The 16,664-nt window shown below is 40.6% G+C and overlaps 2 protein-coding genes across 10 annotated transcripts; one reads left to right on the top strand and one right to left on the bottom strand.

Annotated features, from left to right (window-relative positions):
* The first annotated feature begins 223 nt into the window (after window positions 1-223).
* Window positions 224-6,082, top strand: LOC110510193 (SLC35A4 upstream open reading frame protein). 9 transcript variants are annotated; one of them, XM_021591566.2, is made up of 4 exons: window positions 224-248; window positions 2,100-2,177; window positions 4,188-4,286; window positions 4,510-6,082. In XM_021591566.2, exons 2-4 carry the CDS (start codon window positions 2,163-2,165, stop codon window positions 4,705-4,707), a joined length of 312 nt encoding a protein of 103 aa, XP_021447241.1. In that variant the 5' UTR covers window positions 224-248; window positions 2,100-2,162; the 3' UTR covers window positions 4,708-6,082. The 9 variants fall into 9 exon arrangements, with proteins under 9 accessions (XP_021447241.1, XP_036823090.1, XP_021447239.1 ...); XM_036967195.1 differs by lacking the exon at window positions 224-248 and adding an exon at window positions 298-340; XM_021591564.2 differs by lacking the exon at window positions 224-248 and adding an exon at window positions 1,530-1,665.
* Window positions 6,083-6,088: 6 nt separating this feature from the next.
* cd74b (CD74 molecule, major histocompatibility complex, class II invariant chain b) lies at window positions 6,089-9,051 on the bottom strand. The gene is given in 7 exon segments (NM_001124441.1): window positions 6,089-6,367; window positions 6,517-6,558; window positions 7,498-7,707; window positions 7,833-7,860; window positions 7,959-8,029; window positions 8,222-8,391; window positions 8,947-9,051. Coding segments are annotated over 7 exon segments (606 nt in total). The 5' UTR covers window positions 9,024-9,051; the 3' UTR covers window positions 6,089-6,359.
* Window positions 9,052-16,664: the final 7,613 nt, after the last annotated feature.

Genomic DNA, 16,664 nt, shown 5'->3' with positions numbered 1-16,664 from the left:
TTGACTAGTTAAATAAAGGTAAAATAAATAGGGGATTTTAGAAACACTTAAAATAAGGGCTGTATTTCATGTAAACTTACCCTGGCGTGACATTTTGATAACCTTGTAAATCTCTTCCGGACAAGGTAACTTTTATCAATATATTTGCCTCTATTTACCCCCAACAAATGAATTGCTAATTAGCTGCTAATCATAAATAGCTGCAAATGCCATGATGATCTGAACAAGACTGCCAAATCAAGGCAAAGGTAAGAATCTCTGGATTAAACAGGCAGCAGGGTGGTTAGAGTGTTGGGCCAGTAACTGAAAGGTTGCTGGATCGAATCCCGGAGCTGACAAGGTAAAAATCTGTTGTTCTGCCCCTGAACAAGGCAGTAGGTCGTCATTGTAAATATGAATGTGTTCTTCACAGACTTGCCTAGTATTAAAAAAATACAATCTGATGTTAGATAAATTGGCAATTCTGTACAATTAACACAATACTGGTTAGCAAAGGCATCAGCTAGAGGTGACATGCAGGAGCTTGTGAGATTTGTAGTTTTGCATGTCTACTTTGATGCTAATTGTCATTTTCGAATCAGACAGAGACTAATATATTGATAAGTCACCTTGTCCAATAGAGATTTGCATGATTATCAAAACGTAATTGCAGAGGTAAGCCTACATGAAACACAGACCTTATTTTAAGTGTTTCTAAAATCCCCTATGGGAAAACTGAATGGAAAAAAAAATATTGGAACCATTTCCCTGTTTGACTGCTAGGTTTTATGGGTACTATGACACCTCCACTGTGGGGCTCTATTTCGTGATGTGAGATAATTAACTTGTTCTCTGTAATATCATATCTTTGGAATCGTGCCATTACACATTATTTCAAGGGAAAAGGGCAGTTTTCTAGACTCATATGCTGCGTTCAAAACAACTGAGAACTCTGGAAATCTCATACTTCCGACTTCAATGCATTCAAGACAACTGGGAACTTATTAAAAAAAACTAGCTCTGACTGAAATCTTTTTGAATGGTCATCCAACTCGGAATTCCAAGTCGGAAACTCTTATCATTCTAGAGCTCTGACTTTCCAACCTGAAGATCATCAGTGTCATGATTTGACCTTGTTTTTTTTCAGTTTCCATTTGTCTTGAAAGCACCAATACCCTGACTTTTGGTGCTTTCAAGACAACTGGAAACTCTGAAAAATATGAGGTTGGGTTGAAAAGTCTGAGCTCGAGAAAGAGGCTTGAGTTCCCGGGTTGGAATTCCGAGTTGGATGACTGTTCAAAAGATTTTTCGAAGTTGGAGCTCGTTTTTTTCCCCGTTCCTAGTTGTCTTGAAAGCACTGAAGTCAGATATTACAGAAATCTGAGATTTATGAGTTCCCAGTTGTTTTGAACGCATCATTTGAGAACGGATTGCGTGACGATTAGTTTAGCAACTGCGTGACGCAACATGACTACGTGAACGCGACTGGTCAACGGTCTGCTGGGTGGGGCGTTACACGTTCCTCCATTCATTGCCTGTAGGATTACTATCTCCTCCTTTCTCTAATATCTCTGGTTCGCTACATACTTCATTGCTGAGAAGAAATTTACGTCCGTGAACGTGGCTTAGCGTTAGGCCAGAGCAAGGAGTTGGGTAGCCAGGCAAATTCGCCCTAGTTTAAAAAAAGTATGTTTCAAACCGGTTGATTTTTACTAATAATGAAACACGCTGACTTTACGCCTGATATGTCCTGTTACCTGTGCATAGGCTACAGGACTGGCCTCAATGTCATAAAGCTAGCAAAATATAAAACATTGACACATTGTAAAGATAATGAAACACCGATGTAGCAAGTAAGCAGAGTAAAAACAGTCGGCGCTGATTTGAGTTACCGTCTTCCAGAATACGGCATTCTGAGAGAATGTTTTAGTGACCTATGGCAATTCAGAAAGCTTATTGAATACCTTGATGAATGTGTTTGTTTTTTATGCCCTTGTTTTCTTTCTGCTTGCATTTTGTAATTTCTGTCATTCATGGCTCATTTATAAAATATACATTGGACTCTATGACGGATAAAATAATGGTTAAATTAAAATAAATAACTAAATGTCTTCGAGCAGGAAAGAAAATCGAGCCCAGTCATAAGTCAGTGGTACAGACTGACGGAGCATTGATTTGAAGACATGGCGAACGACAAGGTTAGTGCCATAAATTGGGGAGTTAAAATCTGAGCTTTTATTCGCAGTTGTAGTATTTGTTTATTAACGTTATTTACCTTCAGGTCTGTTCAATGTAGATAACGTGACCGTGGTGTTTCTAGCTTTATGCTTTTGCGGAAGAGCTTTCACGCTAGCCTACTAGCTAGCTAATGTTAGCTAACTAAACATTACATTCGTATCAACAACCTGATTTACTAGTCCATTGGGCGACTGCAGCCGTTATTATACTGGGTATGATGTCTGTAAGAATGTAGAATAGAAACACGATACTCATAAGCCATATTTATGGCCTGTAGATTTCCCATGAGCTGTCAAAGTTGTGCTGTGTACACTAGTCTAGAGTAATCAAAAGTCGATCAAGAAAGTAAAACAGTAAACTACATTAACAAGCATTAGTATCGCCGAATAATGGATTTAGTTTACAATGTAGGTAATGTGACAGTAACCATTAGAAGATTTGGATGGAATATATTTTGGCCGTTCTGCTGCACTAGGTGAGACAAACTAGATTAGTCCCAATAAGCAAAATGACGTTGAAACGACGCAGGGTTTGTAAACGCGGATATCGACTCTGCCGCTCGAGCATGCTTTTGGGGCATAGTCGACTGCGCGCTTGACTTCGGGCTAGAAGGTCGAGGGTTCGAGACCTGCTCCCTGCCTGTTTCATTACAATACGTGGTTTCCAGACGCCGAAGTTAGGTTAAATGTAGGTTTTGAATGAATGGCAAAAATACGTATTTTCTGGACGTTGAAATAGTTATTTTACAGACGTGAATTCATTTTCAGTTCTGAATGAAAGTTGTATAGACGTCTATGTTTGGACCAAATTCAGACCAGACCAAATCTGAACCAAACATAGACGTCCATCACAAGAGGCTGCAGAGGTGAGGGACGGCTCCTAATAATGGCTGTAATGGAGCAAATGGAATGGCATCAAACACCTGGAAACCATGTATTTGAAACAATTCCCGACTCTGCTCCAGCCATTACCACAATTAAGGTGCTACCAACTGTATGTGCAGTCTACGTTTCGGCTAAATTAAGATTGGTCCAGACCGAACAAAATTTGAACCAAACATAAACGTCAAGGCCGGTCCGGAATGCACCAAAGAAAGACTCTGGCGTTGGGCGGTGCTTACTCGGGTGTAGGCTACAATGGAATTTTATGAATGCCCATCCATGTGGTAGGCTTACGGTTTGTTAAACAGGCAGTTGCATTGGCTTTATTAGTCCTGATTTCTGTGACTAATCAATTTTGCTATTTAAATTCGGAATATCAGCAACCCAGCTAACTTTATCAGGAGTTAAACTGAGCCTATTTGCAAAAATAATCAATGCTTTTACACAGCGGAAATTCAGATTCTCAAATTCTCAATGTTCAGTTTATCAGAAATATACGGATACTAACTTTAAACCACTGATCATGACAATTTAGCCCACGGGGTGTAACTCCTGGAGAGCAGTTGTGAGTATCCTGATTGTCCATTTTACTTTGACCAGGCCCATGTTTAGGATACATTGTTTAACATGGCAGTGCATTTGTTTATTTGATTGGTCGCCATTTAGGTTAGGCTATTTGATCGGAGAAACCTGCATGATGAAAAAAGTCTGTCGCATTACATTGTCATACATGTAATCTCCATCCTGTATGCTACAGAAAAGGCTACATTATTTCTACCATAGACTGTATATGCTACATGATTTATGTAAAAAAAAAATATATATGGAACGTTCGTGGAGCGCCGCAGCGATGCGGCCTAATGAGCGGGCGGGCTGGCCCTACTTTCTTGTTTTGAGGCTCACATTTTGGTCCTAAGAATTACTGCATTCTGTTTTCTCTTAATATTGTCATTGTAGATTTTTTTTTTCTCCCAGTTATCAGTAGCCACCCAGGATATGACCAACCACGCCTAATTATAGAAGATTCATATATTAACTGAAATCCTGTTTGATATGTATGTAATTGACCTTTGACATGTACTACAACGGGACCCCTTGAGACCACTGAAGGACCTGGCAGAGCTCAAGGACCAGCTAGAGGACATTCAGCGGCGTGTGGAGAAGGAAGTACAGGCTGGGATCCCACAGGTCAGATGTCTGACACACACACAGGCCTCTGGCTGCTTTCACGCAAACATGACCTCATACAATCCCTCACTTTTCTGTAGTTGTTATTGATCAGGTCTGTAGATGTGCAGACAAGAGTACACGTTTTCCATACATCTTGTCAAACTGTCAGATGGGCCTTAGATGAACATCATACCCGTTTGTTGTGTGTTTCAAACACAAGGGTGACTTTTTGTTGTTCCAGGGTGGCAGTGTGCTGGCCTCTCCTTTCCTTAAGGGCTTCTTGGCAGGATATATTGTGTCTAGGCTGCGATCCTCTGCGGTTTTGGGTGTGATCCTTGGGACTTGCACAGGCATCTTTGCAGCTCAAAATTTTGGTGTGCCCAACATCGAGCAAACCCTGAAAGACTTTTTCAACACTCTAAAAGGACCCGGCAAATAGCAGCCCTGGTTCTGGGGGAGAAGATGGATCACTGAACCAAAAAACCTGCCCCCTAAAAAATATCCATTGAACTACTCCACTCCACAGCCTTCAGTTTTAGATTGCACAATGGTACTGAATTCAGAAAAATAATGTTTTGTTTGTGTGGAGAAATTTAGGAAAAAACAATATGGTTGCTTGAATTATGCATCACGTCTTTACAATCATCTCTTGCAATGTGTGCAATACTCAGGGGCTTATGTATTTTTTTTTATATATATTAACTGGAAAGATAATGTTCTTATTTTATGCAATGGGGATTTTACTGATGGAAGTGGGTGCTTTTATATGGGGGGGATTTTCTTTGCCTCAGGACAGCTTTCAATTTGGTCTTGCTTGTAGATTAACCATCCAACCTTGTTATACCCAAAGTATATTTACAACATACTGTAGTACCCATATGTTAAACATGACCATGAGAATATTATGTTAATATCTACAGATCTGTCCCTAGCAAGTTCTCTGCCTATGTTCTGACTTTTAGGTCACTGTAATCCTGTATTGACCTGTTCCTAGTAGACCAGTGTTTTTTTGTGTCTGGTTGATAGTTCTGTACACTGAGTACATCACAATGCAGTCTATATAATGGTGCACAGTGACCTCTACAGGGGAACTATCGACCTGCAGTTTGCATCCATATCGGTCAGGTGGTCCTGCCAGGAGTTCCTGTGATTTAGCAAAGTAAATCCATATACCAACTGATATAACCCTGGACATATGGCTCAAGCATTGCAATTCTATTATTGTTCAGTACTGCCTTCTCAGCCAGAACGAACAACATGGGAGAAGTTTCTGATTTACCACAATACTTGTTTACTAGGCCCAATCTTGAGCCATGCACTATTAGGTTAATGATATTGTCCTCAGAGTGGGTTGTAGTCTCCTAGCTTCTAGGACCCCCAGCCGTTCCATGTATTTTAAATATTCCACAGCTAGCACACCTGGTTCAACTAATCATCAAACCATTGAATAGGTGCCATTTCAGAGCTAAAACTAAACTTTAAAAAATGCTAGAGGAGAGATTTGAAAACCACTGCCGTTGTCACCAGACTGACAGATGTTGGAGAGCCTAATAGAATGAGATGCTCACAGTTATTAATGTTCTCAGCCCTAACATGAAATCTATATCGGTTTCATCTCACAGTGACATGAGAAATCACCAATAGCAGAGCATTTATAATTGGTTTTCCATACATGAGGTATGCTATGTCAGTGATGTCTGTTCTTGTTGTGACAAAAATGTAGCTGCACATTTTCTTTTGCTTTGGTATGTACACTTGAAATGGTATGACATTTCATTTATACGGCAGCCCTTTTAATAAAGTGTTTCATTTCAGTGGCGTTTATTTTGACTTAATTTTATTAGCTAGAATGACAGTTACACCTTGGTTGGCCTAATCTCAGTTTTATGGTTAGCAGTGAGCAGCAGTTAGTACACCTGGCCTTGTTGTATCAAAATAAAGAAAATACAACAAACGAGAACTTGTTAGTTTCCAAATCCATGTGCTGGATTATTTAGAATGTCCACAGAATCGGGGCAATCTGAAAGGAAGTGCTTAAATGTAGATATGTCTAGTGGGACAGTTTTACTGGTCCTCACAGCTCACTGGTTTTTACTCATCTGTAAATAAAGAGAAATGTACATTACCAACAGAATAGCCAGATAGTTCCTTACAGCATACACATGTAGTCAGGCGATACTTTGAAGAAAGGTCAACGATTAATTGCTTCCTATTTTATTGGAAAATTACATGCCACAAGGGTACTTACTACTCGGCATCACATCAGGAATGGCCATCACATGATTGAGTGCTGCAAAAGGTAGTAAAAATGGATGTGAATTAGGGCTGTCAAACTATTATGAGAGTTAATTGCTGTATTTGCTGTGATTAATAATTTGCTTAAATGTAACTAATTACATTTTTATACAAAAAGCATTACAAGAATATTGACATCTTGATTTTGTTCTAAGTAATGGTAAACAAAATCTAACCTCAATGTAAACTTGTTTTGACATCGCACTGTTGTTTTTAGCTGAATAAATTATGTATTTTGGATGTTTTCAGTCTATTTTGAATGCTTTCAGACTGCGAATTATTGCATAAAATAAATAGTGCCCTAAAATGACAAACATACATTTCAGTTAACGGATTAGTATGAATAGTATGAATACATAATAATAATACATAATCTAAGAGCATTAACCACAATGGATTAATTCACAAAAAAAATCAATATCTATCTTCTCTGAAGAAAGGGAAACTGAGACTAGTCAGGTCCAAGGAAAATTCCTGATTCATAAGGAAACTTCAGGTTGGAATTGTTTGGTTTCATTTGAGTATTTCTGATTGGCTGACTTGATCAGCATCATCAGTTGTTAGTGGAATATTTTCTTGAACACAAAGGGGAACTAAAATATATTGTCTCTGATGCAACTAAACCGAAAATAGTGCACTTGTTCAAGAAATCAAATGGTTAGTTGGAACGTCTAGGGTCAGTTTGTTTAGAAACAGATTAAGATAACACCTGGACTTAAAAAACTATTCCTATGGAGATTCTCTATTGAGCATGTTTTTAAGGATAAGGCTTAATCTTTGTCTGGGAAACTAGTCCCTAAAGTAGAAATGAGTGAAGTGGGTCTAGTGTTTATGGGACCCAACATCTGAATATAATAATACAATTAAAAAATAAAAAGAATATCCATCTATATTCAACTTCAAAATGAATAATCAACTTCAAACAGGATCTTACCGGATGTGGCGCCGCACCTAGCAGGCCCGCTGGTTACGGTGCCAGAGAGCTGCTTCCCACTGGCATCCACACACCAGCAAAGGGGTTTGTCGTTCAAGCACTGCTGGAGCAGGTAGTTGCCCTGCTCATCACACTGGGGTCGGAAGGATTCAATACTCACTGGCTTCAACCCTGTTGACTCCAGCTGACACTGCGTGGGAGAACCTGATCCTGTGTGGATGAAGAACACCTGTTACGTGATGAGAGAGGAAGTGAGATAAAGAGGGGGCGGGGGAGCTTTGAAAGGGGGGTTTACTGGCATGACAGTTGAAATGTCAATGAATAACATTTCATACCTTCCTTTGGCCCTTGGGTAGATGTCCCCTGAAAAAGGAAGCCGAAAGACAGAACTGAGAATAAAGGCAAATTCAAGAGACTGCTAATCATGGTTTAACATGTCATTTCTATAGCTGAAGACTGACCTCATCAACAGACTCATCGATCAGTAATGGCTTGGTGTTCATGGGCACATGCAGCTTCATGGGGACAGCAGCTGTAGACAGAAAGAGAGAAACTTTCATATACATTTACAAAGTTTAGCCTACATAAGATACAGTATCTTTTTTAGTGGTAGTTCACTCATTTCCTGTTCAAAAGGCTCCAAATAGAGGGTGTAGCTCTGATAGCCATTAGCTAACACTGGAACTTTACAGGACCAGGTCCTGAGGAGAGCATATTGTCTCACCAGCGCGCCCTTGACTCAGCTCGTTCTTCAGGGATTTGCTCTCTTCCTGCAGGTCTTTAATGTCGTTCTTCTGGCCCAGGACGAAGTAGGCCGTCAGAGCCTGACCAGCAATGAGCAGGCAGGCCAAGAGGGTGAAACCAGCTATCTTGAAGGCCCTCTTGTTGGACCCTCTGTGAGGAGACAGAATATAGAAATTGAGAACATGATGGATACTTTATTGCTTTGTTATAAGTCTGATGGATGGGACTTTTCGTATAATTCCGCTATTACAGTAATCAATATAAATGTGTATGTGGCAAAAAAAAAGATTTGAATCAATTACTAGACCATACTAAATCATGCCTTCTTTATGACGGTAATATTATTTTCACAACAAAAATAATGACGTTGCTGGGCAGACACAGGAATTTATCTAGATTCTAAATCACATTAAAACAAAGATAACATCTATCAGTTTATATATACACAATTTATGTAATCACAGATTAAAACTAATACTGCTCAACAATTTGTATATCTAGATAGGTGTTTGGCCAGCGTAGTAGTGATGATCATGCTTTTTAGTTTGGCAAAAAAAAAGTACATTTTTGTCAGTTTGATCATTGTTTCCTTTCCCCTGGGAATATTTTTTTTGACATAACACAACTTATTTGAAATTACCCTGTAAATGTTAGAAAATTATAATAAAGACATTGACAAGATAAAATGTATGTAATATTCCTTACTCTGCTGTAGTTCCTACATTAATTGCGGTCTGCTCGCTGGAAGCTCCGATGAGGGGCTGTTTCTGTGGGTCCGACATCCTATAGTAGTCTCTCTGTTACAACCTTTTAAAGGGGGTTTCAATCTGAAATGGCTCACCCAAAACAGACACCGTTTATAACCTGTCCGAGGAGAAGGGAAATTGAGGTTGGTCAAATTCAAGGAAAGTCCCTGACTCATAAAATAAACTCAGGTTGGACAGTTTGGTTTCATTAAATGATTTCTGATTGGCTGACTTGATCAGCATCAGCAGTTGTTGGTGGAGTATTTTATTTAACACAAAGAGGAACTACAATATTTTAGGTGTCTGCAGCAATTCAACCAGAGAGGAAGAGCCGAAGCGAAGCATAACTGGGCCCTAAATCTGTCTTCTCCAGCAGGTGGCATTTTTTTTTGTTTTATTCGCGCACCAAGCGAGTCGTTTTTGCTGGAGGCCAATAGGAGTTTAGAATTTGATTAACGAAAAAGTAATTGCTTATTTGCTACGTATGCCTTATTTGATCGAACGTACATTTTGTAATGTTCAGGTTGTCACTAGTGTACTGATATAAATAGGACACGTGACATCCCAGCCACGTTGAGAAAAACACTTTATATCCGAGTTGTGCCTGTCCACACGCATATTTTCCCTCTCATTAACTATAATTCATTGTTAGAGCTGCCACTTAAGTATCTGGTCAATATAATGGATAACCTGTGACTAAACCGTAAACAATTTTTCTTGTTAAAGAGATCATATGGTTAGTTGGAACTTCTGGGGCAGGATTCCTAGAGAGATTAATGCTGGCCTAAAAAACGATTTAAATTAAGAATCTCCATTGACTATGCTTTTTAAGGATTAGCCTTAATCTGTGTCCTGGAAACCAGCCCCTAGAAAAGTGAAGTAGGTTTTGTGTTTATGGGACCCAACATTTGAGTATAATACAATCCCTCAATGTGTACTGTTTGGGTATGGATTTACTATTCTTGTCTGGTTTAGAGGTATATTTGTTGTGCACATATTGCTGTATTTAATGTGTCTATTGTTTTTACTATGTACTGCAAAATGAATTGCACCTCAGGGATAATAGACTCTTCTCTAATAAGGGGAATTTGTCAGAGAAATGGGCATTTACCTGTCTGACAATGGTATTCCCCTTAGTAGTGTCACGTTTAGAAATCTCCCAAAGATAATTTACAGTAATTTTACTTTAAAACATGAACCACACTTAATTATTTGGAACCAATGATTAGTACATTGGACGAAAGGTCAAAAAGGTGGCCAATGAAGGGTAATAGCCCAAATGAGTTTACATTACAAAGCAGTTACAAAGGTCGCGTTCCCCTGCTCAGATGTTGCATGCATCAACTAATGATTGCGTGCCTCATCGACTGACAGATTGCTATAAGATGTTGTTAGCCGGTATGTAAAATACCAAATCCAGGGGTTGTAAGATCTGGCATGAATCAGCAATGCCTGGGCAGAGGAACGTGTAAAAGATCTGTGATTGGTCAAAAGACACATTTGTTGAAAAAAGTCAGAATTGGGTTGCCTGTGTAAACTCAGGGGCGGCAGGTAGTCTAGCGCAGAGTTTCCCAAACTCTGTCCTGGGGCTCCCACTGGGTGCACGTTTAGTTTTTTTGCACTAGCACTACACAGCTGATTCACGACAGTAGTAGGCCTAATTACCAACAATGACGAGACCGCCTAAAGGGAGGAGGTGAGGGCCCTGGCAGAGTGGTGTCAGGAAAATAACCTCTCCCTCAAAGTCAACAAAACAAAGGAGCTGATTGTGGACCTCAGGACACAGCAGAGTGAGCACGCACCCATTCACATCAACGGGACCGCAGTGGAGAAGGTGCATACTTGAAGTTCGTTGGCGTACACATCACTGACAATTTGAAATGGTCCACCCACACAGACAGTGTGGTAAAGAAGGTGCAAGAGCGCCTCTTCGACCTCAGGAGGCTGAAGAAATTTGGCTTGGCCCCTAAGACTCTCACAAACTTTTACAGATGCGCAATTGAGAGCATCCTGTCAGACTGTATCACCGCCTGGTACGTCAACTGCACCACCCACAACCTCAGGGATCTCCAGAGGGTGGTCCGGTCTGCCCAATGCATCACAGGGGGCACACTGCCTGCCCTCCAGGACACCTAAGGCACCCGATGTCACAGGAAGGCCAAAAAGATCATCAAGGACATCAACCACCCGGGCCACGGCCTGTTCACTATTTAGTCACCAGCTACCATCTAGAAGGCAAGGTCAGTACAGGCGCATCAAAGCTGGGACCGAGAGACTGAAAATCAGCTTCTAGCTCAAGGCCTTCAGACTGCCATCACTAGCCAGCTACCACCTGGTTACTCAACCCTGCACCTTAGAGGCTGCTGCGCTATATACATAGACATGAAATCACTGGTCACTTTAATAATGTTTCCATTCTGTTTTACTCATCTCATATGTATATACTGTATTGTATTCTACTGTATTTTAGTCAATGCCACTCAGACATTGCTCGTCCTAATATTTATATATTTCTTAATTCCATCCTTTTACTTTTAGATGTGGTGTATTGTTTTGAATTGTTAGATACTACTGAGCTAGTAACACCTCCAGTAACATCTGCTAATGTGTATGGGGGGGGGGGGGGGGGGGGGGGGGGTTGCGCGCATCAGGACAGTGTTTAAGAGCATTGGGGGGGTTAAGGGGTTGGGTTAAATGCAGAAGACATTTTGGTTAAATGCATTCAGTTGTACAAAAATGACTAGGTATCCCCCTTTCCCGATAGACATCCAGGTTCTACCAGACTGATTACGTGCATGAAGTACAAGCAGAAATATTTGTCACTACAAAATGTTGACTACTTTATCAGCTAATAATATTCCATTTTGCTCTCATTCAAATAATTATCTATAAAATCATTTTTTAGTTTAATTTAAAAGGGTTGGATTGTGGTATTGAAGCCCGTTTTGAGTGGTCCAACAAAAATCTACTTCCGGCAGTGTGGATGAACAGGAATAAAACAAAGCATTGGCAAAACAACGCAGTGGCTCAGCGAGACTTAATGGACCAGTCCAGACGTTTTTTATTTCAATATCAAACCATCCTCGGTAAAAACGAAGTACCTTACTGTTTCCCCCAACAATTGACTTTATTTTGCTTCTTAGCAAAGAGCAATTTCTCAAGCAAGAATCTTGCTAGGACTGTCTGGGAGTGGTCCGGATGGGGAGGGGAAAACTGAAAACTAGCCTTTAGTGCCAGAGAGGTTTGGAACTCATTGCTCTATTAACCAATGTATCGCCTAGTGATGTCCCCAGTCAGGCCAAAACCCCATCACACCAAAACAGGATGAGATTTTAGGCAGTCTTTAAAAAAAAAAAAAGCTCATACACTAAAAGGGGATTACCATAATTTCCACAATATTATTCCAACCTATGTGGAAATAAAAATATATACACTATCGGTCAAAAGTTTTAGAACACCTACTCATTCAAGGGTTTTTCTTTATCTTTTACTATTTTCTACATTGTAGAATAATAGTGAAGACATCGAAACTATGAAATAACACATATGTAATCATGTAGTAACCAAAAAAGTGTTAAACAAATCAAAATATTTTATTGTGTGCCTTCTTAAAACTTAATTTGTGGAATTTCTTTCCTTCTTAATGCATTTGAGTCAATCAGTTGTGTTGTGACAAGGTAGGGGGGGACATGAAGGTCAGTCAATATAGAACATTTCAAGAACTTTGAAAGTTTCTTTAAGTGCAGTCACAAAAACCATCAAGCGCTATGACGAAACAGGCTCTCACGAGGACCGCCACAGGAATGGAAGACCCAGAGTTACCTCTGCTGCTGATTGTTTGGGGCATCGGAAAAAAGCTTGTCCGGAGAAGACAAGGTGAGTGCTACCATTAGTCCTGTGTCATCCCAACAGTAAACCATCCTGATACCATGCTTCTCAGCCAAGGGAGTGGGCTCACTCACACTTTTGCCTAAGAACACAGCACTGAATAAAAAATGTTAACAACACATCCTCTTGAGATTTTTTAAAATTTTACTAGGCAAGTCAGTTAAGAACAAATTCTTATTTTCAATAACGGCCTAGGAACAGTGGGTTAACTGCCTGTTCAGGGGCAGAACGACAGATTTGTACCTTGTCAGGGATTCAAACTTGCAACCTTTCGGTTACTAATCCAATGCTCTAACCACTAGGCTACCCTGCCACATCTCCCAACCATCCAGGAACAGTTTGGTGACGAACAATGCCTTTTCCAGCATGATGGCGCACCTTGCCATAAGGCAAAAGTGATAACTTAGTGGCTTTTTGCCCTGCATGCTTGTGCTCAAATAATTTTTATGCACTATGAGAGGTAGGCACTTCTTTTCAGTTATCTTCAGAAAAGTAAGGTTCCTTTAAGCACAAAGTCATACACAGTTTTTTTGTTCATGAATAATGTTGTATATTTAGACTTTGTGACTTAGACTTTAATTGTACTTTGTAGGATGATATTAACATTCTCAATTCAACATGTGGTTACTAGCTAGCTAAGGTATTGTATGTGTGAACGATGCCTTGCTCCTCGACTGTTTCCAGTCCTTTGTATTGTGCGTCCATGTTGTAGAAAGAGGCGACAATTGGTAGAACATTTTTTATGCTCTACAAATGTTTTGTCTTTTATTTTGGATGCAGAGAGAGAATTCTGATTCATTGAAACAACCTGATCTCCAAAGTCCACGTCTATAATCTCAATCAATCACACACAACGTAGAGCTACAGCTGTGCAGTTACAGCAGTGCAGTTACACTGGTGCCGCGACCTGGATTCATCGTTGATCGACGTTAGCTCAATTACCAGGCGCTGCTGCTCTAGAGACTCTTTACATCATTGAGGTACTCCTGTCGCCTTGTGGCAAAGAGCAGAACTGCAGTCTATTTTCTTTCCTGTTTATTCATTTTCCTGAAAACAATGTATTGAGAGTGCTGTTTATGGTTAACTAACATAGGTGTTTTCACCAACATACATTTTAACATAACAGTGGTTTAGTGACATGGCATCTTATAATGGTGATGATGAACCCAAATTCACTGCCGAGAGGTGGAGGTTTTTTTATCATACCCTGATTAAACCACTGTAGAGCGTGTAGGTGCAGTAGGTTCCCCCATGTTTTGCTCCAAAAAAAGTTCTGATGAAAGCCCTTCATCTAGTGTTAATCAAAATGCCCCTGTAGATGGTCTAGCTGAGCTGGTCACTCAGCCTGGGAAATATGGAGCTCCATTAGGGAAAAAAATACAGTGGTAGGTTCAGCACTCATGAGCCACCAATAAGTACAGAGAAGATAAGGGATCATCACTCGGAGTCAGCAGGATATGTAGACCTCAGTAAAAATGAAGTTCATCATGCAATCAGACGTGAAGGAACCTACATATAGAGGAGATGGTACAGACAAACGTTCCATTCATAAATGGGAGGAGCCGATGAGAATATACTTGAGGAGGAAGGGGTGTCATGTTGGGGAATAATCGTATGAGATGATTTGTTGATTATCTGGCAAAGAAAGAGACATGGTAAAGATACATTTACGCAATCAGACAACTGTTGATCCTACAGAGAAGCTAGAGATTGTATTTGACATTCTGAAACAGACTTTCAGCAATTTGGCCTACTCAAGCATGCCTTTAGCTGAGTTGTACAATACTAAACCTGTACCCGGAGAGGCTGTTATGAAGTGTTGGATTCTATTGAACAAGGCTGTAGATGTCGCTGACGAGGGCCTTAAGAGACAGGGTAAGAAGACTGACAGCACCAACTCAGATGTCTTCATGATGTTTGTAACACTGCCTTGACCCCAAACTGGCAGAGGTATTCCAATACAAGTCTGCTGAGAAATGGATTGCAAGTGAAGTACAGGAGATAATCTATGAACCCCAGGCAACTCCATGTGAAGGCGGGGCCAATGCGGGTGCGTGCAGTGACACTTCTCTCACCGCCAAACAAGATGTGCAGAGTGCAAGAATCAAGAGGCTCATTCACCTGCTTGAACATACCTCAGAGAAGAGCATACCACCTGTTATGGTTTCACACATGCCCTTCAGGCTTAGGAAATTCAGGGTTTGTGGATCAACAGATCACTCCACTGTGATTTACTCTAGACATGATAACTTGTGCCTCTGGTGCTTTTCCCCTGATCATTGGAAGTCAAATTGTCTAAAACAGGGGTAACGCTATGCCAATTCTGCCGGTGAGAGACGCCCAATACAGCAGCAGAGAAACCCACCACAGCAGCAACTGTTCAACTGACACGCCCACAGGTGAAGGGGGGAAATGTGGGTGTTCAACTGTCTGCCCCCAAGAAAGAATTTGATGATCTCGAGAAAACAAATGAGATGTTGTGCTCTGATGTGAAAGAAGGAGAGACAATTGTTATGTTAGGTTCACAAGAGGCTGAGGCTTTTTCAGATTTGTTTTACAGCTCTGTCTGTGTCTGTACATGGGAAAGTGCAGCTTAAGGGCATGCTTGACACTGGATCTATGGGGGGGGGGGGGGGGGGGGGGGGGGGCTCATCAAAGTGTTTCTATGATTTGGAGATTAAAATCTATGGGATAGATGGTAAAGTGCCCACCCTAGTTGTTCCTAGACAGCATGATGATCTTATCCTGGGATCGAATGTCATTAAGCATCTATTGCATGAGGGGCCTTGATGGATCCTGGAAGCTAGTCAACAACATGGATGGCCAGACTCACTCAACAGTGTGTGGGCAGTTTCTATAGATGATGACAAGTGTCACAAGATGGAAGGGACAGGAATTTGATGGCAAGATTGGGACCATGAAGCTTACTCAAGCTGTGACTCTTTTTCTCAAGACTGAACACTTAGTTTGGGGTAAACTTCCTAAAAAATGTGGCATTGTCTCCAGGCAGCACTGTAAAAGTTGAGCCTACCAGGTCAAAGGTCATGCCCAGAAACATACTTGTAGAGTTATTATGCCCATGTGAGGACATGGCTGGGCCCCTTTAAAGGTAGTAAACTGTTCCAATAAACATCTCACTCTAAGATGTAACATGAAGCTGAACGATGTGTCTACATGCTTGGCTGATGAGGATGCAACAATCTTTTAGAAGTACACAGCCTTTACCACACCGAAGGGACTTTATGAGTACAATCACATGCCACAAGGTCTGTGTAACAGCCCGGCCTCTTTCATGAGAATGATGGTAAGTATATTTGGGGTCCTACATTTCTCAAATCTCCTTTGTTACCTGGATGACTTGTGATCTTTGCACCCACCGAGGAACTGGCTCTGCAGCGACTTGAAGTTGTGTTTAGCCATCTAAGTACCAACAACCTCAAACTAGCACCCAATAAATGCCACTTCCTACAAAGAACAGTGAAATTCCTTGGACAAATCATTAAAAAGGACAGTGTGTCAGTGGACTCTGAGATTTTTTGTATTTCACCTTTATTTAACCAGGTAGGCTAGTGGAGAACAAGTTCTCATTTACAACTGCGACCTGGTCAAGATAAAGCAGTGCGACACAGACAACAACACAAAGTTACACATGGAATTATCAAAACATACAGTCAATAACACAATAGAAAAAAGTATATATACAGTGTGTGCAAATGAGGTAAGATAAGGGAGGTAAAGCAATAAATAAGCCATAGTGGCAAAATAATTACAATTTAGCAATTAAACACT

The sequence above is a fragment of the Oncorhynchus mykiss genome, chromosome Y (genome assembly GCF_013265735.2).
Source record: "Oncorhynchus mykiss isolate Arlee chromosome Y, USDA_OmykA_1.1, whole genome shotgun sequence".
Taxonomy (NCBI): Eukaryota; Metazoa; Chordata; class Actinopteri; order Salmoniformes; family Salmonidae; genus Oncorhynchus; species Oncorhynchus mykiss.
The sequence above is the reverse complement of the archived record's forward strand: the minus strand, read 5'-3'. Positions and strand labels throughout refer to the sequence as shown.

Coding starts and splice junctions, on each gene's coding strand:
- LOC110510193 (XM_036967191.1), top strand. CDS start 3,012: ATGTTTGGACCAAATTCAGACCAGACCAAATCTGAACCAAACATAGAC. Junction 3,664..4,198: donor GTAACTCCTGGAGAGCAGTT/GTGAGTATCCTG, acceptor GGACCCCTTGAG/ACCACTGAAGGACCTGGCAG. Junction 4,287..4,509: donor TACAGGCTGGGATCCCACAG/GTCAGATGTCTG, acceptor TTGTTGTTCCAG/GGTGGCAGTGTGCTGGCCTC.